At 38.6% G+C, this 24408-nt stretch overlaps 1 protein-coding gene and 1 pseudogene across 1 annotated transcript in view; one reads left to right on the plus strand and one right to left on the minus strand.

The window, feature by feature from the left end:
- The first annotated feature begins 7959 nt into the window (after positions 1 to 7959).
- Positions 7960 to 8612, plus strand: LOC119529636 (annotated as a pseudogene).
- Positions 8613 to 15410: 6798 nt separating this feature from the next.
- LOC119529633 (broad substrate specificity ATP-binding cassette transporter ABCG2-like) overlaps positions 15411 to 24408 on the minus strand; it is a 42452-nt gene continuing 33454 nt past the window's right edge. The window contains exons 9-15 of the mRNA XM_037830229.1: positions 23063 to 23145; positions 21789 to 21878; positions 21471 to 21595; positions 19293 to 19447; positions 18291 to 18380; positions 17267 to 17349; positions 15411 to 15628 (exon numbers count right to left, since the gene is read on the minus strand). Of these exons, the coding sequence (XP_037686157.1) occupies positions 15493 to 15628; positions 17267 to 17349; positions 18291 to 18380; positions 19293 to 19447; positions 21471 to 21595; positions 21789 to 21878; positions 23063 to 23145 (762 nt within the window). The 3' untranslated portion in view covers positions 15411 to 15492. The remainder of the gene's footprint in view (positions 15629 to 17266; positions 17350 to 18290; positions 18381 to 19292; positions 19448 to 21470; positions 21596 to 21788; positions 21879 to 23062; positions 23146 to 24408) is intronic.

Here is a 24408-nt window from a genome sequence, read left to right on the forward strand (position 1 = left end):
GATCCCATGTAGTGGGGAGGGCAGTGATTTCACCTGCCAAGTTGGCTTAGCTAGAGAGAGAGGGCCACATCTGAGCAACAAAGAGGCATTCAGGAGGAGGCTCTTAGGCACAATTATAGGCAGGCCTAGCCTCTCCTTTGCAGCAACAGTCTTGCCAAAGGCAAGTCCCATGATAGAGGGCTTAGCCCATCAAACCATCAGTCCCCTATGTCTGTGAGCACATCAGCAACCATCGATGTGGGGAAGCCCAACACACTTGCATTCTCCACCAGCTCCTCAAGGGGGCTCTGCATATTTTTTTCATTTTTTTTAATTAACTCTTTTTTTTCAATCAACTACATCAAAAAATATATTTTTAAATTTAGAATAAAAAAACATTTCAAACAAACCATAACAAGGGAGCAAGAAAAAGACAACTAACCTAAAATAACTACTTTACTTCCAAGATGTTCCTACTCCACCCCAAGCAAATAATCTAATATAGCAACATTTCTGTGAACTTGTTCCTACCATACCCATCAGAAATTGACAAACCATAGTTATTCTTGGGCATTCCCAGAACATTAAATTTACCAACAATAGCTTATCTGTTCTTATTGGGTTATTATTCCCCCTTCCTTAATTGCTCTCTATCTCTAGTTCCCCTACATTCTACATTATAAACCATTTATTTTACATTTTTCAATGTTCACATTAGTGATAGCATATAATGTTTCTCTTTTTTGCCTGGCTTATTTCACTCAGCATTATGTCTTCAAGGTTCATCCATGTTGTCACGTTTCACGACATTGTTCCTTCTTACTGCTGTTTAGTATTGCATCGTGTGTATATACCACATTTTATTTACCCACTCATCTGTTGAAGGACATTTGGTTTGTTTTCATCTCTTGGCCATTGTGAATAATGCTGCTATGAACATTGGCGTGCAGATATCTGTTCACGTCACTGCTTTCACAGGCATTTTATCTTATCTACCACTACTGTATTTTCTCTTTTATCTTCAGGTCACACCCATTTCTTTCCTTTCCCCCTAGGAGCCCATTCTGATTAAGTTCAGATATATAGAAAAACAAACCCTATTGTTGTTTATGTATTTAAATGAACAAATTTATACTATATCTTGTTCTGTTTCTTTTATCACATAGCACTATGTTAAGATGTCTTTCTTTTGTAGTATGGACTGCTAGTAAATTAATCTGATGGTTGTACAGTATTTTCTGGTGTGCAGCCACCACAGTTTGAGTTTTCTTTCTTATAGTGAATGGTTGCCTCCAATTCCTCAAGTTTGAAATCTTTGTACTGAATTCCCTTGTAGACTTTTCTTGAGTTCCTTGCAGGTATATACCTGAGTCCCAGGTATATAAATATTTAATTTTAAGTAGAACTGTCAAGTTCCCTCCGGAATGACTGCACCAGTCTACAATTCCACCAGCAGGCACAAAGTTTCCAGTTTTACCCATACCCAGCATGGGTATCATCCATCTTTCTCATCTTTGTTAATACAATACTTTTAAAGTGAGATCTCATTCTATTTTACACTTCTCTGATTTCTAGTAATTTGAACATCCCTTTACATATTTGTTAGCCATTTGCATTTTCCTTTTTCAAACCTGCCTATTCAAACCTTTAAATCTTACACTTTGATCTAGTGGGAAACAAGTGTGTTTTGTCCATTGCCCATTTTTTCGTTGGGTCCAAGTCGTTCTTTACTGGTCTGCAAAAGTTCCTTGTATGGTTTTGATATTACTCTTTTATCAGTTTCAGACTTTGCAAATATCCCTCACTCATCTGATAACTTTATCAATGTCTCCTTGGTTTTTGTGTAGTAACATCCATAAATTACTTGTCAATTGTTTGTGTTTGGGTAGTCTTAAGCACACCTTCATCAAGATCACAAAACTTTTATTTATTAGCTTTATAGTTTTATCTTTCACATTTAATGCATCAAAGAGTAACTTTGTGTTAGGTATGTAGGTATTCTTCTCCATATAATGAGCTAGTTTTATCAATGCCATCTATTAAATAATTTTTCTTTACTAGTCATGGTGTCCCTGATAAATTTAAGATTTATCCAGTTGGATGGATAAAACCATGTTTTATCTCTTTATCCTGTTCCACATAAATGTGATTGTTCTTGTATGACAATTTTTACTATGACATTACATTATGCCCCTTAAATATAATAGTATGAGTCCTCTCTGATCTTTATTTGTGAAATTGACTATACTATTTTTCTATATCCTTGTTTTTCCATATAAATATTACAGGTTTGAGGAGAAAAAAAAGAAAAGAAAAAGAAGTCCTGCTGAAATTTAATTGGAATTTCAGGAAATTTATTGATTAATTGGGGAGAACTGGCATCTTTATAATATCAGAAACATAACTCTCCATTTATACAGATCTTTCTTGGTGTCCTTTAACAGTTCCTTAAAATTTCTTAAAGATCTCTCATATGTTCTTTATTATGAGTGGTTTTATAGTTACTATAGTTTTAACACTACTTGGAGGTTTAATTGCTACTATTAACAGAATCTGATCTTCCATTTTATTTTCTAGTTGTTTATTGTTAATACAAAGGAAAGTTACTAGTGTTTTACAAATTGATCTTACATTCAGCTCATTTTTGAACTCCTCCTTTACTAGCTCTAATAGATTATGTGTTGATTCTCTGGGTTTTCCATGCAGACAACCGTCTCATCTTTAAATAAGGACAGAATTATGTTGGAGAGTAGCAATGATGGTACACGTTTGTTTCTGGTCTTAATGAGAATGTATTTTAGTTTGCATTCCCAAAACTAGAGCCAAGACAAGGGTCTGTGTTAGGTAGTTTATTTCAGAGGTGATATTAGAAACAGGACAGAAGAACAGAAGGAAATGCCAGTATCAGGTGATATTGAAGTTGCCTCTGTGGGCAATGGGTTCAATCCCACCTCTGGGATCCCCACAGAATGCCTCTGGGGCATTTGTCCACTGGCCCCCATCCCTATTGGTTAAGGGGTTCTCCCAGAGGCGTTAATTACCCTGCACTTTCAGGCTGAGCTTGCACATAGGCTAAGCAGACTCTGAGCTTTGGAGAAGACCTTAAGGCAGAAAAGCAGAGATTTGTGGTACCCGTTTGAAGCGTGATGCTGTTAGCATGAATCTGAGCTCACATGGAACTGTCTACCACAGCTACAACTGAAATCAGAGGTGCACAGTGCTGCCATGGTCACCAGGCCAAAATTATTAGTTTTCATTTCCCTCCTCTACCACTCTTCTTTCTAGAAATCCCTCATTCTTGGCCAGCTCTTCAGCCAGACAATGTTGCTTGCCTGGTGCAGTGATCCAAACGTTCATTCCTAAGGGCTCAAAGCCATTGGTTGCCTTGTCTTTGTCAAGCTTTGGTTGTTTCAATTGCCTATTTATTGTAACCACTGAGCATGGAGACATTCAGTTGCTGGATGACTTCTCTGTTCCAGTACCAGTAACCCTGACTTCTCCTGGTTATCAGGGATGACCATCCCTAGCAATATCACTGGCACCATGGCTTCAGATTTAGTGAAACCTTTACTGTATTCCCAGTGTAAGCACCCCTCCCCAACCCTGGGGACTTAGGACCTAAATCTGCAGAGCCCAGAGGTGTATTCTGTATATGGGCAAATTGGAATGATATTGAGATAGCCCAATATCATTTGGAGCATGGACCTGTGTAGTCTAGCTAATGGGAACAAGCACCATTGGTTTAATGTAGGGTTCTGCAAACTTTCCATAAAGTCCCAGAGAGTAAATTATTACAGGCTTTGTGGATCATCAGAATATCTCTCACAACAACTTTGTCACTACTGTATAAAAGCAGTGATAGACAGTACATAAACAAATGAGAGAAGCTGTGTCCCCAAAATTTTATTTATGAAAATAGGCAGTGTGCTGGATTTGGGCCAACACAGAATGCATGCTGAAGGACAGTACTCTGGCTCCTGCCTAGAATGTCATCCATGAACTATTACCTTGAAAGAGCATTTAATAGGTCATTCAACAATTCTGTCAAGCTGGCTGCATCCAGTGATGATATCTAGTAGGACCAGTGGATCTCGTGGTTGTATGCCCACTGTTGCACTTGCTTTCAAGCCAATCATATCTGTAAAGCCATATCTGTAAATCAGCCTGTGTGAGCCCTCATCAAGTGTCATGGCAAAGGCAAACTAAATCCAATAGGTGTCAGTTCTGGCAGGGGCAAATTTGCGCCTATCCAGAGTGGAATGAGTTCCATGCTATTGACATGCCAAGGGGCTGGATGATCTCCTTTAAGGCTAGTACCATGTTAAGAGCTCAGCGTCAGCCCGTTGCTTATGGTTTCAGGCATCAACAGTGGTAGTAAGTAGATGAGCCTTGGTGAGAAAGCACAAGCTGTTAGATCTGTAAATATTGTTCATCCCTGGTATTTTGACTATTCTGTTCTAGGGCCCACTGAGCAAGCACTGGGTGCCTGAGGATAAAGCCTGGTTGGCATCCACCAAACAAGTCATTCCATACACCCAGTTATTCAGCACAGCAACAACCTCTATAATACATCTCTGGGGGACATTGATGTGGCACTAAGATCTGCATTTTGTGGCCACTTTCATAGGTCCATATTAACTCAGGCCACTTCTTCCTCTGTAAAAGGAAACAGCCAAAGGTATTGCCCAAAGCTCTTCCAACTGCAGGAACTTCTTACCATCTTGTTTTAGGAGTTATAATATGGTAGCAGTCTACTTTTGACTAACATCAACATGTTGATCAACCCATCCATGAATCAGTCCTGAGTTCATCTCCTGCCATTGGTCATGGAGATCCCCACCCCCACCCCTGAAGTCATAGGTGGAAACTGGGAGTGAGGCAGTGGTGCAAAAGTAGTAGGTGATGACTCCCAGGGGTGTAAATCTCCTTGGCAACGCAGGATATGATTCCTGGGGATGAATCTGAACCTGGCATCTTGGGATTGAGAACATCTTCTTGACCAAAAGGGGGATGTGAAATGCAATGAAATAAGTTTCAGTGGCTGAGAGATTCCAAAAGGAGCTGAGAGGTCACTCTGATGGGCATTCTTATGCATTACATAGATAACACCTCTTAGGTTTTAATGTATTGGAATAGCTAGAAGTAAATACCTGGAACTATCAAACTCCAACCCAGTAGTCTGGACTCTTGAAGATGATTGTATAACAATGTAGCTTACAAGGGGTGACAGTGCGACTGTGAAAACCTTATGGATCACAACTCCCTTTATCCAGTGTATGGATGGAAGAGTAGAAAAATGGGGATCAAACTGAATGAAAAATAGGGTGGTATGGGGGGATGATTTGGGTGTTCTTTTTTACTTTTTTTTTTTTTATTCTTATTTTGATTCTTTCTGATGTGAGGAAAATGTTCAAAAATAGACTGAGGTGATGAATGCATGACTAAATGATGGTACTGTGAACAGCTGATTGTACACCATGGATGATTGCACGGTATATGAATATATTTCAATAAAACTGAATTTAATTTAAAAAAAGTAGTAGGTGATATGGGAATATGGGCCCCATATTTATGAACTTATGCTTCTGAATGCCCTCCTGACCTTATACCTTGGTGGATCTAAAAATACACAGCTCTTGATAGGCAACTCCAATCCCATAGTTACTTGATGTCTAGCTATTGGTTCTAGCTATTCCCAATAGCACTCAAGGAGCTGATTTTCAAACAAGTAGGTATCTATTACAGAGGGCAAGTCCTGACTCCAAAACCTTAGCTCTGGTATACTCTCCTGGGCAGGCCAGAGACCCCACACAGCATGTTATCTATTATGGATTCCTTTAACATCATTGGATCTGACAGGTCATAATGGCTGAAGTGCAAGGCAGCTTCAGAGCCCCCCTTGTTCTGGGCCTCACTGGACAGTGGAAACCCTCTAAATCACCCAGTAAATGTGTTGAACATGTATTCCCAATATATGTTGCCTTCAAAGAGTCCAATAAGAACTATCCTTTTGCCTAGTGAAGAGTTCAAGGTGCAATCACCTGTGCTTTACTTTTGAGAGAACATCCCAGCATGCCCCAGACCATATTGGTGAAGCTTTCATGTAAGTGCAAGCCCCTGAATCTCTGTACATACAGAGTTCTTGCCCAATTATCATAATAACATAGAGAGCGAGCCAGCGAAATGTTCTTTGGGATATACTACCATAGTTGAAATGCACTGAGCACCTCCTATGTGCCAAGTACTTATAAGACATTTGACAAGCATTATATCTCATTTAATCTCCATAACCCTTTAAAGGTACTTACATTAAGAATCCCTATTTTATAGATAAGAAAGAGGTACAGATTAACCCACCTAACTTAATCAAGGCTATCATAGTCCTGGTGAGTGGAGGGTAACAAAAGAGACAGGGGAGGGGGAGATTTGCCTGATTAATTATAGTGATAAAAGGCTCTATTTGCCTCAAAACCATAGTGATAAAAGGCTCTATTTGCCTCAAAACCCTGAAACACTTCTTTTAAGTACAACTCCCCTATGTTTTATCAGTTCCCACTGCCCCCATCCTCCCTTCTGCAGATGACATTTTCAAAAATGACCCACCGCAGGAGCTATGTGGAGATGCTCTGGGTAATACTGGAGAATGTGCAAAATCTTACGAAGGAAACAAGCCACGTGACCTTTGGCTGATCATAGTCTCTGAAACACAGTTTCCTCATCTACAAAAGGAAAATGATGGAACAGACTGAGGTTTTTCCAAGCACTGTACTGCCAAGCCCTATAGTAGTGAGATGACACCTCAGGTTTTGCTGATGGCAAAGAAAAGAGGCCGAGCTAAGAACCCACATCCTTACCTGGACTAAAGAAGTACCACTTTCATCTGCTAGTTACCAGAAAACCATATACACTTTTCTTTGGGGTTGAGGAGTGGAAGAATGATCCTGCAGTCAAAAATGTTTGAAAATCAGGAAACATTAACGGGCTAATTTAGCTCTAAATGTGATTCTGATATTTAAGTGAATATGTAGTATAATAATATATGGCTTTGAACATAATTGTTAACCAGTGATTGAATCAAGGGGATCAAATTATAACTAATGTAGGTTAATTGGCCATGGCTGCTTATTACAATGTTGTCAGTATTTCCCAAAGAATCATCTGGAATCCCCAGTTCCCACCCACTGAAGATTCTAACACAACTGAAAAAAAAAAAAAAATAAAGAGTAGACTTTCCTTCTTCCCAACTTCCATCTTTCCCATTTATTCTTTTTGTGAGCACGTTAACCCCAGATATAGAGAAATGAAACATTCCTCTCCATTCTGCTTCCACAACAGAACACAGCACACAAGACCAACCAGAAGAAAAGTGAAACCCTGACTTTGCAAGCAGAAGGGAGAAGGCTCTCCTTGAGTGCAGCAATTCTAAGTCAGAACCTACTTACTAGAAGATTCAAAAACATGTTTGTAATAAATCAAATTAAAGAAGTTATAGAATTTATAAATTCCCTTGGAGGAATTTAGCAGAAGTTGGAAAAGCCAACTTTGGTGGCCATATTTCTCGAACTTGGTTAGAAATGAACACTGCAGCATAAAAAACATTAAATTATAGAATTTTAAAGCTAAAAGAAACTCATTTTACAGATGCATAAAGGAATATAAAAAAGTAAGGATGTATGAAAATATATGAAGTTAAAGAATATGGCTTTTTCTGGGGGACATAATATATCCAAACTGGCACAGTAGCTAATGTTAATCTATTCCTGAGGTTTCTTTTCTTTTAACCAAAGTAAATTAATTTTTCTCTTCCATTATATTTAGTTCTTTTGACATCCCAGTAAATGGAAACAAAATTTTAACTTCAAGTAAATAAAAACATAATTCAAAGGAATATACACACAGCAAGTTGAACTTGATGGTGGAAGGCAATAGCCTCCCCTTGCCTTCAGCAGATGGGAGTTAGATAGGCACCCAAGAAACACCATGAAAGATACTGATATTAAGAGACTATTTACTGCATGCCCATCTTTTGTGCATATTTTCAATTATCTTAACCATCTTCATTCCATCATTCTTCTTGGAGAACTTCTCAATATTGGAAACACATTTGACATGGTTGTGCACCTGTTCTGTTTTTAATAACTGCTGTCAATCTAGTATTATACTTAGTAATAAAACCAAATGCATCCTCTAAAAGAAGTTCATTAACACAGAAGGTTCCAGAGTTTTGAAATGCTGTATCTATTTCTTGTCATATTTCTCCTTTCATGCAATTTTTGCTCTAGATTGAACACGACTAAAAGTTGGTGTTTGAAACTTTTTTATTTGCAGTTTCATTGTCCTTTGACTACTGTACCTGTCTATGTTTGTTAGGACCAAACATCAAAGAGTGGCTACGAGTTTCCAGTAGGAATGAAGTTATATCCATGTGGGAGAATAATCTTCAGATCACTACAATTTAGTTTGTAGGAACGTGGCTTGGAGCACTTCCTGTTACAATGGATTGGGAAAGACCATGGCAGGTATGGCCCATCTTCTGTGTGCTTGGATTGGACTTTGGCTACGTGGCTGGTCTTGTTATTTCACTACTCTGGATAAACAGGAATAGGAAGTGACTTACATACAAGGACAACTAGTTGGAACAAAGGGGAAGATGTTTCTTTGGGCATATTCCATACAGACTGTGCAGAAATGTGGATGGTCAAAGCCAAGCAGTTCCACTTACAGCACTGTTTTTTTAAATGAAGTTACAACATGTTGTGATTGCAGCTTTTAAAACTATGATACCCCTGAGTGATTCAACCTTCTAGGTGAAATAAAGTATTTATAATGGATTGGGGGTGGGGGGCAAATATATACACATTCGGAAGTAAATTTCCTTAAATTAATATTTTCATTTCCATTTTATAGGAAAATAGTTATACTGTAACAAAATGTTCCTTATGGTTTGAAGATGTAAACATAATGCTGTGTCCTTAAACTGATGTTGCAACAGTACAGCAGGGCACCCACGGATGAGCTAAATGACTACTAGGTGAAAACAGTTTCAGGGAATCTACACTCCTGTGATCCCCAGCTTGCTTAATTCCTATAGGAACACTGAAAAGTTATTCACTTTTAAAAAGGGGGGCTGTTCCAGTTTGCTAATGCTGCCTTTTCGCAGAACACCAGAAATGGATTGGCTTTTATAAAGGGGGTTTATTTGGTTACACAGTTACAATCTTAAGGCCATAAAGTGTCCAAGGTAATGCACCAACAATTGGGTACCTTCACTGGAGGATGGCCAAAGGGATCCAGAAAGACCTCTGTTAGCTGGGAAGGCACATGGCTGGCTTCTGCTCCAAAGTTCTGGTTTCAAAATGGCATTCTCCCAGTACATTCCTCTCTAGGCTGCATGTCCTCAAAAATGTCACTCTCAGTTGCTCTTGGGTCGTTTGTCCTCTCTTAGTTTCTCCAGAGCAAAAGTCTGCTTTCAAAGGCCATCTCCAAAATGTCTCTGTAAGCTGCAGCTCCTCTCTCAGCTTCTGTGTGTTCTTCAAAGTGTCCCTCCTGGCTGTAGCAAGCTCACTCCTTCTGTCTGAGCTTACATAGTGCCCTAGTAAACTAATCAAGGTCCACACCAAATGGGCAGGGCCACACTTCCATGGAAATTATCCAATCAGAGTTATCACCCACAGTTGGGTGGGGCACATCTCCATGGAAACACTCAAAGAATTACAATCTAATCAACACTGATAACATCTGCCCACACAAGATGACATCAAAGATAATGGCGTTTGGGGGACATAATACATTCAAACTGGCACAGGGGCTAAATGCAATGTGGTCTGCTGGACTGCATCCTGAAATAATAAAAGAATATTAATGGAAAAGTGGCAAAATCCAAACAAAGTCTATAATTAACAGTTACATGCCAACATTAATTTCTTAGTTTTGACTTTTGACAAAAGTACTGTGGCTATTAAATCAGATGTTAACATGAAGGGAAGCAGGCTGAAGGGTATTCAGCAACTCTCTGTACTATCTTTTCTGTAAATCTACTTCCCTGAATATCTAAAATTATTCCAAAGTACAATGTTTATTTAAAAGGAGGGAGAATAATTATGTACCTTTGCACAAAGGAACAAAACTGAGCTGTAATGATATTCTAATAATAGCAACAGAATAAAACAGGAGTCATTTCGAAAATAACCCAGGGGAGGGCTCTATCCAAGACTCTATAAAAGTTTTACTTAGTAAGTTTATTTTTTCAGAAACTTAGGGCCTCTAGATTGTTCCCAAGACAGATAAGCCCTGAAAACAAGAGGTGCCAATCTTTCCAAGAACATCAACCAGTTTCATTCCTCTACCCCATGTTGACACCCCTTTCCAGCATGAAGAAGTTAAAATGGTCATTACCCAGATATCTCTGAAGATTGAGAGGATGATAAAATTAGAGGGAGAAGGTATAACTGAGAAATTAGGATTTAACAAATGATTATGACTACTGACTCATTATATAGCTATTTCTTTTTAGTTTCTAGTTTATTAGAATAGCCAGAAGGAAATACCTGCAATTGTTTAACTTCATCCAATAGCCTTGATCTTTGATAATGATTGTATAACTATGTAGCTTTTATCATGTGACAGTGTGATTGTGAAAACCTTGTACCCTTTATCCAGTGTATGGGTAGACGAGTAACAAAATACAGACATGCATGAAAAAAATATACGTCAGGAATATGAGGGAAAAAATACCCCTATGTGAACTATGGAAATAGGTATAGTACTATTTTTTTTCCCTTTTTAATTTTTATTGGGATTGTTCAGATACCATACAATTATCCAAAGATCTAAAGCGTACAATTAGTTGCCCCTGGTACCCTCATACAGCTGTGCATCCATCACCACACTTAATTTTTGTTCAATTTTTAGAAACTTTTCATTACCCCAGACAAGAAATAAAGTGAAAGATGAAAAAAGAAAAAAAGAAAAGGAAACTCAAATCCTCCCATATCCCTAGCCAACTCCCCTCAATTGTTGACTCTTACTGTTGGTATAGCATGTTTGTTACTGTTTATGAAAAAAATGTTGAAATACTACCAACTGTAGTATATAGTTTGCAATAGGTATATATTTCTTCCCTATATGCCCCTCTATTATTAACTTCTAATTGTATTGTCATACATTTGCTCTGGTTCATGGAAGAGGTTTCTAATATTTGTACAGTTAATCATGGACATTGCCCACCATAGGATTCAGTTTTATACATTCCCATCTTGTGACCTCCAACTTTCCTTCTGGTGACATATATGACTCTGAGCTTCCCCTTTCCACCTCATTCACACACCATTCAGCACTGTTAGTTATTCTCACATCTTGCTACCGACACCTCTGTTCATTTCCAGACATTTAAGTTCATCCTTATTGAACATTCTGCTCACACTAAGCAACCACTCCCCATTCTTAAGCTTCGTCCTATATCTTGGTACCTTATATTTCATGTGTATGAGTTTACATATTATAATTAGTTCCTATCAGTGAGACCCTGCAATATTTGTCCTTATGTGTCTGGCTTATTTCATTCAGTGTATTGCCCTTGAGGTTTTGTCATCAACCCTTTTTTTTTTTTTAAGATGGTTTTGTTCACACACCATACATTTCATCCTAAGTAAATAATCGATGGTTCTCTTTATGGTCATATATTTATGTGTTCACTACCTTCACCACTATTTATATAAGGGCATCTACATTTCTTCCACAAGACAGGAGGGAGAGTCAAAGAAGGTAGAGAGGCAAAAGAAAGAGGAAAAAAAAAATGACAGCTAGGAAGCAGCAAAAGGAAAAATAACCTTAAATCAAAGTAAAGACTCAGACACCACCACCAATGTCAAGTGTCTAACAAGCCTCCCCATCCCTCCCTCTTATCTGCATTTACCTTGGTATATAGCCTTTGTTACATTAAAGGAAGCATAATACGATTCTGTTAGTTATAGTCCCTAGTTTATGTTGATTGCATCCCTCCCCCAATGACTCCCCATTTTTAACAACTTGCAAGGTTGACATTTGCTTGTTCTCCCTTGTAAAAGAACATGTTTGTACATTTTATCACAACTGTTGAACACTCTAGATTTCACCAAGTTACACAGTCCCATTCTTTATCGTTCCTCCTTTCTTCTGGTGTCTCACATGCTCCCAACCTTCCTCTCTCAACCGTATTCATAGTTATCTTTGTTCAGTGTACTTACATTGCTGTGCTACCATCTCCCAAAATTGTGTTCCAAACCACGCACTCCTGTCTTCTCCTATCACTCTGTAGTGCTCCCTTTAGTATTTCCTGTAGGGCAGGTGTCTTGTTCACAAAGTCTATCATTATCTGTTGGTCAGAAAATATTTTGAGCTCTCCCTCATATTTGAAGGACAGTTTTGCTGGATATAAGATTCTTGGTTGGCGGTTTTCCTCTTTCTGTATCTTAAATATGTCACACCACTTCCTTCTTGCCGCCATGGTTTCTGCTGAGAGATCCACACATAGTCTTATTAAGCTTCCTTTGTATGTAATGGATCGCTTTTCTCTTGCTGCTTTCAGGATTCTCTCTTTATCTTTGACATTTGATAATCTGATTACTAAGTGTCTTGGCATAGGCCTATTCAGATCTATTCTGTTTGGAGTACGCTGCACTTCTTGGATCTGTAATTTTATGTCTTTCATAAGAGATGGGAAATTTTCATTAATTATTTCCTCAATTATTGCTTCTGCCCCTTTTCCCTTCTCTTCTCCTTCTGGGACACCAATGATATTTACATTCTTGTACTTTGTTTCATCTTTAAGTTCCCGGAGACATTGCTCATATTTTTTCATTCTTTTCTCCATCTACTCCTTTGCATGTAGGCTTTCAGGTGTTTCGTTCTCCAGTTCCTGAGTGTTTTCTTCTGCCTCTTGAGATATGCTGTTGTATGTTTCCATTGTGTCTTTTGTCTCTCGTGTTGTGCCTTTCATTTCCATAGATTCTACTAGTTGTTTTTTGAACTTTCGATTTCTGCTTTATGTATGCCCAGTGTTTTCTTCATAGCCTTTATCTCTTTTGCGAAATCTTCTCTAAACTTTTTGAATTAATTTAGCATTAGTTGTTTAAATTCCTGTATCTCAGTTGAAGTGTACGTTTGTTCCTTTGACTGGGCCATGACTTCGTTTTTCTTAGTGTAGGTTGTAATTTTCTGTTGTCTAGGCATGGTTTCCTTGGTTACCCCAATCAGGTTTTCCCAGACCAGAACGGGTTCAGGTCCCAGAGGGAAGAAATATTCAGTATCTGGTTTCCCTGAGGGTGTGTCTTAGAAAATTGCTCCACCCTGTGATGCCTCAGGTCACTGTGCTTTTCTGCCCAGCAGGAGATGCCTGTTAGCCTATAATTCTTGACTGGTGTGAGGAGGTGTGGCCGTGTTCCCCAGGCTCTGGGGTCTGGTTCCAAATGGAAAGGGCCCCACCCCTTTCCTCTTAGAGAAGATAGACCCCCTAGGGGGGGTCATTAGCATTTCAATGGTCTCTCTCTCTGCTTGTGCTATCTCCACCCTTCTCTGAGTCACAGTACTGGGAACTGAAAATGGCTGGGGCTTTCTCCACTGAGTCAAAAAAGAAACAGATAGTCCCCTTCAGACCTAGTCCAAGACGACCCTCCGGCTCTCCAAGGTCAGTCGTCACCCAAAGCCTCTGTCTGTTTTTTGGGGATTCGTACCTGTAGTGAGCAGTTCACACTCGCTACTTAAAACCCCAGTTGGAGCTCAGCTGAGCCATACTCGCTTGCTGGGAGAGAGCTTCTCTCTGGCACCATGGGGCTTTGCAGCTCAGGCTATGGGGGAGGGGGCTCCTGGCTTGGATCTGCAGGTTTTACTTACAGATTTTATGCTGTGATCTTGGGCATTCCTCCCAATTCAGGTTGGTATATGATGAGTGGACGGTCTCTTTTGTCCCCCCGCAGTTATTCTGGATTATTTACTAGTTGTTTCTGGCTTTTTTTAGTTGTTCCAGGGGGACTACTTAGCTTCCACTCCTCTCTATGCTGCCATCTTCCCTTGGCCTCCTCTAGCTTCGGTATAGTACTATTTTAATATTCTTTCATCAATTGTAACAGATGCAACTAGTGCTAAAAAATAGAACTATTAAAAAAATGTTATCAATTGTAACAGATTTTCCACACCAATGCAAGTTTTGGTGATGGGGTGGTATATGGGAATCCTCTATTTATGCATGATTGTTCTGTAATTGCACCCACAACTTCTCTAACAACAACAAAAAAAATTATTTTAATTAAAAATAAATAGATAAATAGCTCAGGGAAGAAGGGAGGAGTAGTGATTGGAAGAGGACTGGACAGGAGCTGCTAAACACTGAAACTGTTTCTGTTTCTTGACCTAGAATGATAGTTGCACAGATGTGTTCCTTTTGTGATAATTCCCTGAACTGTACTTTCTGTATATTACCCCTCCATTAAAAAGAAGTTAAGAAACATATCCTTGTTATTGGTAAAGGTTAGAATGGGGAGAAGATGTGTAAATAGATGAGGTATATATGCAGGGAAGAAGAAAACCTGTATAGGCCTGATATAACAGTTATTAAATCATACCTCTAAAATCTTCAGAGCTGAGAGGGGGCCTGGGAATTAACGAATCCAGGAGTGGACCGAGTTCTTTATGGAGTGACCCTGCAGGTGCTGATGCAGTGGGCCTGGGCAGGGGCCCGACAGCTGCACTGTGGGAAGACGCCTCAGGTGATTCTGATTAACACCCAGAGTATGAAACACCGAACTACCCCTTCCCCACAAAGTGACTTACCAGAGCTAGAGAGGCCCAGAAATGTCACAAGAACATATCACCAGACCCCTGGCCCTTTCTTCCACCTACAATCCAAAGCCCCCAGCCAAGGGTTCCAGATTATAATTCTGCTATAGAGAAATATCAGTTAAGTTCTACTACTTTACTAAGGTCATCGAAGATTTTTTTCTATCATGATGATGTTTCTTTTACCCTCCTAATAATACTGCTATTTCCAATATATTTTAGATTTCACGCTCCCCAACAGAGTATTAATGCCATTTATTTATTAGTTACTAAATAACGGCAGATCATAGAATTAAAACAGTTATCACAAGCTGAAGGGCTACAGACCACCCTATTCAATTTAAAGATGAGGAAAGAAACTGATGTCAGAGACATAAATGACTTGGCAAAGGTTTCTACAATTCAGATTTCCTTTTCTAGGTCAATAAATCACACCAGATTTCTTCCCCATGGTTACTTCCTGACCGGATGCGCAAACATGCGAAGCATACTCTCATTAGTTTATGATGCATATAATCCAGTTCTCTGCAGTTTCTAGGAATGTTTTCTGTTGAAAAACAATTTGTTGTGGAACAACAGTATAATGGTAACCAAACAAAGGACAACAATGAAAACATTAATGAATACATAAAATAAATCAAGGTGCTCTTCTTTATTGGCAGATAAATTCGTAGTAATTGAAGGGGGGATTTATGAAAACTTTTAAGAAATAACAATTTTAGGTAGGCAATTGTGAGGAAAATAACAATCATGCATGCCAAGGCCACATGATTCTTCCACAGGCCCCACGGTGGACGGATCGATGCCCTGGTTTATCAGAAATTCTTCGCCAGTACATCTGAAATTCAACAGAAAAGAAATATGACGTTATTTATGATATCTGTTTAAATTTTACTCAATATGCTGTTGGTTCTTAGTTAAAGAAGCCTATAGGTTAACCAAGACTTCATAATTATCCCTGCATATATAATAGCTAATAGTCATTGAATGCTTACAATTTTCCTAAATACTATGCTAAGTAATTGCATATAATAGCTTAGTTAAACTATAAAACAGTCCCAATGGAAATAGATATCACTGTACACATTTAAAAGATGAAGGCACTAAGGTTTAAGGAACTTGTCCAAGTTTATAAAGTGACACTTTGAAACAAGTTTCTGGTCTCCCTAGATTCATCATCTGTTTCCCAGTCTACACTGTTGCCCTGTTCAAAGGGCAGAAACACTTATCAAGTAATTTTCCACTTACTACCAATGGGAAAAAACTCAGCTTTAACAGATGGCATCTATGGTCCTTGCTAACATAATCAAAGCTCTTTATAGAAGGCATTACCTTCAAAACAGCTATACAAAAGAATTCTGAAAACTAGGAAAACAAGTGAGCAAGTGTCTCCTGCCAGTCAGCCTCTCAGCTTTTGCATCAGGACTGTGAAGAGCATTGCAGATACTCAGCTGCCAGCCCTCTGGGCAGGTGACAATGATCACGTTAGGCCTTAAGTGGCAGCTGGAGGAGAGAAGGCTGAGGTTGCTCTGCCACAGGTTAGAAAAATATCTGGCACTAAAAATACAAGGTATAGCCACAATTACTGCCTGGTACCATTTTTGTGTGACTCTTGAAATTTAGCTGTTCTGAAAACAGCCATAGCCTTTCTTTAATGAAAGAGTGGCTTCTTCATCTTATGAAGATGAACCTCATTTTACATTACCTTGGAGCCTAGCATCTCCACCGCTTTCCCACTTTTCCTGTCCCCTTCATCCTGACCAGCTAGTTGGCAGTGACTACATGTTTCAAACTCACACCCAGATTGAACGAAAAGGGAGCAGGAATAGTGACATTATATAAAAACAGAACTTCCTCTTCAGTTTACTGAAATATATGGAAACACACTTCAACAGAAAGTATTCCAAGACAGTTTAAAAACAAACAAAAATGCTGCACAGGCTTTGATTTCAGAATATTTTCCAAATGCATAAGAGAAGAGGCAAGTGCCAAAATCTTGGCAAGTTAAGTGTTCAATCCCTTTACGCTGTCACTGCCCTTTTAGCTCTCACTACTGGTCAAGGGTGGGGCTCCTGGGGAACCATGTAGAGTTCAGATATTTCTAAGCCCTTGCTAAAATATCAAAGCAGCTCTTATTTCAAACTCCCAGTGTTCTGAAAAATAAAAACTCAATCTCACGCTCAAATATGAAAAGGATCTTTTTTTTTTTTTTAAGGCTCAAATTGAAAACAACAAGCAACATGTAAGAAACATTTCTCCAACCTAAATATAATTTTGACTGTGGTAAAATACCCAGTTTTTGTACAGCACTTTCATATGCATTAATGTAAAGCAAATCCTTTTACGGATGAGCAAGTTTAGGCTCAAAGAAGTCCGCTGCCACTGGAAGGACTAATACCAGCTCTGAGCCCTGGGTCCTTTCTATATCACACTACAACAGTAAGCAAATCCATTATGACATTTAATGAAAACTTACATTGCAAAACCACAGGTACTGTTTGACGTTGCATTGTAACCTGGGCAGAAGTCTTGTCCCAAAAATTCATTATGCTCCAAAGCCTGTAAGAAGATGGATTAGGGATTATTTTAAATTTCAAGACATTTCCAAGGAATTATCACAATCATGTCTTTTTAGTCTAATCTCTATTGTTACTTCTAAAGACATACTAAATTTCACATTCAGTCTTTGTCACACCAAAGAAACAAAAATCATTTTCTCTGGCAACTAAGAGGCCCAGGGTTGGGATTTGGCTTCTAATACAAAGGAAGCAAAGTATTTGGTCATGAGGGGAGACCTCTGGCTATATTATGCCACAGCTCTTTTCTTCTTCTATTTCTAACTTTATAACTCCATAAACACTGTAATTAAAACAATATAGTGATGCTCAATGGGTATTGATAATTTATGGTAACAATCTTTTGTACCATCGTTCTTTGTTTTCATCAAAACCACGTGTAATTCTTGGGAGTTAGAAACTTAGTTTATACTCTACTGACATACTTACGGTATGTTAAATATAATACATTATATATGAATACAACACAGAACTATTTTCTTTGGAGTTGATTAGCATTCTAAAGCCAATAGCAGCTATGAGCATGACATGATCGTATTGCTTTTTTCCCTATTTCCCTTTCAGTGGAAAATGTTCTCTACTTGCCCATATTCTTATTCATTTCCTTATTGAACTGAAATGCAACAATATCTCTTTCAGCAATTAGGCAATCTTTCTCCTTTGCTACAAGTTATCTCCTCGCCCTTCACCTCCCTCAAACAAGAACAGGGAGAGATCATATTCCAGGGGATTATAAAGGTGATCCCCAGCCTCGTGTAAATGAAGCCAAATAGGAAATCCTCATCCTTTCTCCTAAAAGGAAATTCCTGGATGGGTGACTTTCATAGTTCATGGACAGGGACCTGAGATGTTAGGCTTTATTTTGGTTGTTCCTTGCTTGGGACTAATGACTCGGTCACAATAACTAGAAGAGGAAACACTTACCGTATAGCCATATCGAGGAATGCTGAAGTACTGAAGCCACGAGAGCCACGACACCACGGTTCTGAGATTTACCAGAAGCCCTGAAAAAATCTAGGAAAAGCAGAAGAACAGAATCACAATTGATGGAGTGACTTCATGAAGCACTGGCATGGCAGTCAGTACTGGAGAACACTCTCTTCAAGTCCTCTACTACCTCGTAAACGTTTGTAAGGTCAACTCCTCCTTGAAATTCTTTCCACTTATTCTAAACACTTATCCTCTTTTGCATATGTACATCTCTATACTATTTATGGTTTTAAAGGAATGAAAATATATCTACAGTGTACACAGTATATATTCCATTTAACTGGAAGGAAGGAAGGGAGGGAGGGAGGAACACAGGAAGGAAGGGAAAGATTAACCGAAATACATAAATATGCTGATATAAGCCAATGTCAGGAACCCAGAAAGGCAGTGACCTAGCACCATGGGAACCTTGGAATTCTTCAATATTTTTAAAATGTTCATTTGCAAAATACAGGAGGTTGCCACCCATACCACATACTGTTCTATTTTTCACGGACCTTAGATTTCCTTTGGAAAGCAGCAGATCCAACCTATTTCTGCTGCTGGTTAAACAAGCCAGCAATTCTCTAACATCAGCATGAAAGTCAGGCAGTTAACCTGTTACTTTTATGAGGGAATCTGCCAATCAAAATTTGTCTGGTTTTTAAAGTTCCAAGTTATCAAGGTTTCACTGGATAAAAAGAAGTCACCTTGAAGCACCTTTTAAAAGCTAATTAGTAATGACATGGTAATGAAAGTTATAGAAACTATATTAGAACATTTGCAAAAAGGTAGGATACAGGCAAGGAGGAAAGCTGGTACATTTTCTCATATTATTTCAGTATCTGGTCTTAGAGCGTCAAAGAGTTCCGTTTACAGAATCCTCAAAGCAGGTGAATTTAAGGGATGGAAAAAGGGGGAAAAATTACTTCTCAGGGAAGCACAGTTCCCACTCACCATCATGAACACGAAACAGATGGTCAGGAGAAGTGTTGCTACAGAAGCCACACTCTGACCTGCTGCTATGGCCAGCCCCATGGAACTGGCTGAATAAGCCACCATCATAAGGGTAAGCATCATGATGAAGAAGGCCTCCACTGTTGGCTTCAGCCCTTAGAAAGGAAGACAAGAGGAGGTTAATCCAACCGCCCACAGCACCATGCAGCTGGGATTGTTTGTTGTGTAAATACACTATATTTGTGAAGAAACTAATATTGAAAAAAAAAAAAAAATGCATCCACTATTGAACTATCCTGGGTCATCAATTTCATTTTTCCTCTCCATATGTATAATTTTTATAAAATTTATCCCCGGTTTTCTTTTCTGTACTTATTTCAGAAGCACTTTTCCATGTACACCAATGCCGCTTTACATGTAGTCATTAATTTGAGTACCTGTGATAAAGAGCTACAGGCATCACAACTGACCAGAATTAGAACTTCTCTTGGGAAACTTACCAATAAAGTATTCATTCTAGGGGCCATCATCACATTATCCACTGTTTGCTGTAACTGCATTAGTGAAGAAACTGGGACGATCAGGATTACATGACCTTGCAGTGGTTTTAATTGGGTGGGGAGGTGAAGGGGTAGAGGGAAGGCCCTCCATAACCCAAGTCTCTGTAGACAAATCACCAGGTAACTGTGGGATGGAGGACTGAGTTAAATTAAGCTTCATAAAACTACTTTATAAACTATAATGGACTAATACCATGGGCTGGCCCAATGATTCACAGATTTTGGAACCACAAGGACACCAATCAGTACACTAGGGATCTAGATTCTATGCCTAATTCTTTGAACCTCTCATTTGTAAAATGGGTGGTTTACACTAAATCCTAAAGCCTGTAATGCTTTTCCAAAAATACATTTTTAAACATAAAAAAAACAAGAAAAAAATATATATTTCTAATGTATATATTTCAGGTAAATATGTGTAAATTCTGATACAATGAATGTGGGGTGAAGCCTGAGTACAATTTCAAAATGAATCTGTCTACATCTATCAAACTAGTCAGTATTCTTATTAAAACAATAAGCCACCAAAGTCACCATCTTTCATTAGAAAATACAAAATATATATGTATATGTATATGTATATATACAAAGATAAATAAATATGTAAATAGATAAGTATAAGGTATTAATTATGATAGCACCTCTAGCATAGTCTCAAAGAGCTTTAAAAAATCTTTCCATGTTAGTTCATGACACACAGCATCTTTCAGTAAAATACACTTCTATAATAATATTTTAAAATTATGTAGGGAAAAGTCTTGACATAAATATCCATAGTGAATAGATATTGAAAGTATATAACGGGAAGATGCTCCCTGTGCTGGTTTGTGTGTATTGTGTCCCCCAGAAAAAGCCATGTTCTTTGATGCAATCTTGTGGGGACAGACATGTTAGTGGGGATTAAGTTGGAAAGCTTGGATTAGGTTGTTTCCATGGAAATGTGCCCCACCCAACTGTGGATGATAACTATGATTGAACAGTTTCCATGGAGGTGTGGCCCCACCCATTCAGCCTGGGCCTTGGTTAATTTGCTGGATTACCATATAAGCTCAGACAGAAGGAGTGAGCTTGCTAAAGCCAAGAGGGACACTTTGAAGAATGCTCTGGAACTGAGAGAGGAGCTTCAGCTTACAGAGACATTTTGGAGACAGCCTTTGAAAGCAGACTTTTGCTCCAGAGAAGCTAAGAGAGGACAAATGCCCCAAGAGCAACTAAGAGTGACATTTGTGAGGAGCTGAAGCCTAGAGAGGAACATCCAGGGAGAAAGTCATTTTGAAACCAGAACTCTGGAGCAGACGCCAGCCATGTGCCTTCCCAGCTAACAGAGGTTTTCCGGACGCCATTGGACATCCTCTAGTGAAGGTACCCGATTGTGGATGTGTTACCTTGGACACTTTATGGCCTTAAGGCTGTAAATGTGTAACCAAATAAACCCCCTGTTATAAAAGCCAATTTATTCCTGGTGTTTTGCATTCTGGCAGCATTAGCAAACTAGAACACTCCCATATCTCATGATTTGTTCTATAGTTTTGAGAGAAACAAAAACATGCTGTAAATGGAAATTGGCTTTACCTCATATCCAAGACTAAAGACACACCTTTTTTGTCTTGTTACTTACCTAACAAGAAGTATGTAATACAAGTGAATATAATACTTGGTAACATCCTCATGGGTAGGAAATCAGAAATCAGTTTTCCAAAGAAATAAGATGATACTCTGTAATATCCACTGATGTATTCATGTCTAAAGAACAAAAACACATATTATACACTCTACAGCAGTTTGAAAAGGCACAAAGGTAATTTTTCAAACTTTAAAGCACAGATGAGAAGATAAGATTGCTCTTTGTACATTCTTCTCCTGGAAGTAACCAGTTGAACACATAGTCCTGATGCTCAATGCCCCCCACACCAACCCCAAACAGAGACATACTCACATAAAGAGTTTTTTCTCGACCACAAAGAGCTCCACGGCTGACACGCTGGTGAAACACTGGTTGGTTGTCAAGAAGAAGAGCACACCAGCTCTGAGATGAGAGAGAGAGGGCAATAAGAGCATTAGTCAATAAAACATCCATAGATCAATTTTTTCCAGCTGCAAAATTCATTCCTCAAATGACGTCCTACAAAGTTAGGCAGACACAAAAGCAAAACAATTCTGGTTAAAACAGAGGAAAGCATGAGCCCCATCAGATCTCTGTCCCCCATCCTTTGTGTCTCCTCACAGCAGAACCCCTGTGACTCCATGTAGCACACACAACCCTCCATATAGATCATAAAAATACTATTACCTTGAATTTTAACTAACAAAAGGCCAAATACCATTCCTCATGTAAGAATAGGGTAACAGTGAACCTGATAGAGCTAAAAACTCTACTAGGCACTTTTGTTTTAAAAGGAGTTAAGTAAGGAGGAAAGTAAGGCATTTGGAAGCAAAATGAAAGATAGGAATGAAACTTCAATCAACATCTTGGCCTAGCATCTACAAACTGTGCACACCATCAATTACCAGCCAGTTTGGAAACAACACAAAGAAGAGCACAGCCCTCAGGGAAGGTAAGAAGATAAACAATGGCATAACCCAGGAAAACAGCTGCAATAACGATCTCATTGTTGAGTAACCTTATCTGATCCCATACAGAAGACAATTTGTTTCACACCCAAGGTAGGAGTTGACTTCTATGAATATTCTTTATTTCAGAAATAATAGCCTTCTCCAGACATCAAAAGAGATTCCACCTAAGCTCCTTCAACTTTCTTCCACAATAAAATGGGGATAATACCATCCACTTCCTCTGGCTGCTGGGAAGCCACCTGAGATGTGTGCCTGGCACACAGTAGCTCTCACTGCAATTTTGCTGAGCACCTAACATGGCCAGAGAATGATATAATCCATTAGATAGTCTCATCATGACCTGATATTTTTAAGGGCACATTATGACTAAAACTAGATAAGGATCACAACACTAAGAAAGGTTAACCATATATAAAATGGTTAGAAAAATCTGAATCCAATCCACCCCAAATCAAAAAAATAAAAGAGTACAATGTAAATTGACTTTTCCATCCAGCTTTCAATTCACTGGTTCATCGTTCTTCAGTAAAGAACATTTACCCTGTGCTTCTCTCAAATGCAAATTATCAATGGATTTTCATAACTTGAAAAAAATTAACAGAGCTTCCTGAAAAATCAAGATCCAAATGTACTTACCTATTCTGAATTCCAGTAGAATCGTTTTTAAGCCCAAAGAAAATTGCACCTACAACCAGTCCCAGAATGGCTGTGACAATTAACTTTTCAAAAAGAAAAATGAAAATAAAAGGGAAAGATTTTTTAATTAGAGGTAAAAACGTATACACACCATTTATTATAATATCTCTGGTTACACAAACAGATTTCTCCACTAAGATAAATACTTTTAATGGCTTGGCCAGAGCCCAGGGAGAATATTAGACAATGTATGCTATTAGACTACTTTCTAAATTGAATTAAAAATAAAGTTATTTGTGGGTTGGGGAACTGACAGGAGAACAAAGCAGATTATGGGAAAAGATTCCTCCCAGTGGTTTACCAGGCACTGCCAGTTCTGGGTCCAGTTCAGGCTACTGGGTCTGGAAATGCCATACAGAGTAGCAGAGTCATGCAAGCATCCCGGCTAAGTAATTTTGGGAATAAAATTAAGTCCAAATGGCTAAGAGTTTTGACCTGAACTTTGAACCTTTGTGCCAGTGAGCACGCACTGTTTAATATTTCAAGAGTTTCAAGTAAAAACAGGATACCTTTACTCTTAACACTAGAAATAAATTAAAATAAACAAAAATTTTAAAACACACGTAAAAACATTCTAACAATGGAATATTGTACAAGGAAGCAGTAGTGACCAGAAGTCCGCCTATCCATGCCAGCACTGGAAAAGAGCATTGTTATTGTGGAAAAGTTCATTATCAGTGTCTCCAAAGCACTCAGCCAGCTTTCTCTGAGGCATCTAAGTGCTTTCATTAACCATATCCTCTGTCACTGCTTCTTCAGCAACCTCAGCCAGCAGGGCCACAGCCAGAAGTGTAGACCTGTGCTGCTAATTCTTTGACACTCTCTCTACATTCAGCAACCCAGTCTGTGTTGGTGGCTCCTAAGAAGACTGGACAATCATCACTGTTGTTTTAAGACAGATAAAATATCTCTTAAGAACACTTCCATAAGCAAAGAGTTATTGGCTACATTATAATATAATTTATTTTAGGAGATTCCAATTATAATTTTCTACAAATTAAATATAAATATACAAAGCATGATCATCTATAAAGAAAACAACATATTCTGCAACATAGCTTGGACCTTTCAAAGGAAAAAAAAAAGTCTCAGTGTTACAAAAGTCCAGTGGTGACAAGACTTGAAGAAACTGTAAAAGAGACTACGTTTGTCATTAAGCAAAAAACTATGGTGGAAAAACAGGTTCATGATCTTTGAAGAGTAGTTTGTGAAGACCATAGTTTGGGAGAAATATGATTTAAATGTTTCACCTACAGAGATGTCCTTAAAGTTTCTTGCTAATATAA

Source organism: Choloepus didactylus, chromosome 3 (assembly GCF_015220235.1).
Source record: "Choloepus didactylus isolate mChoDid1 chromosome 3, mChoDid1.pri, whole genome shotgun sequence".
Lineage (NCBI taxonomy): Eukaryota > Metazoa > Chordata > Mammalia > Pilosa > Megalonychidae > Choloepus > Choloepus didactylus.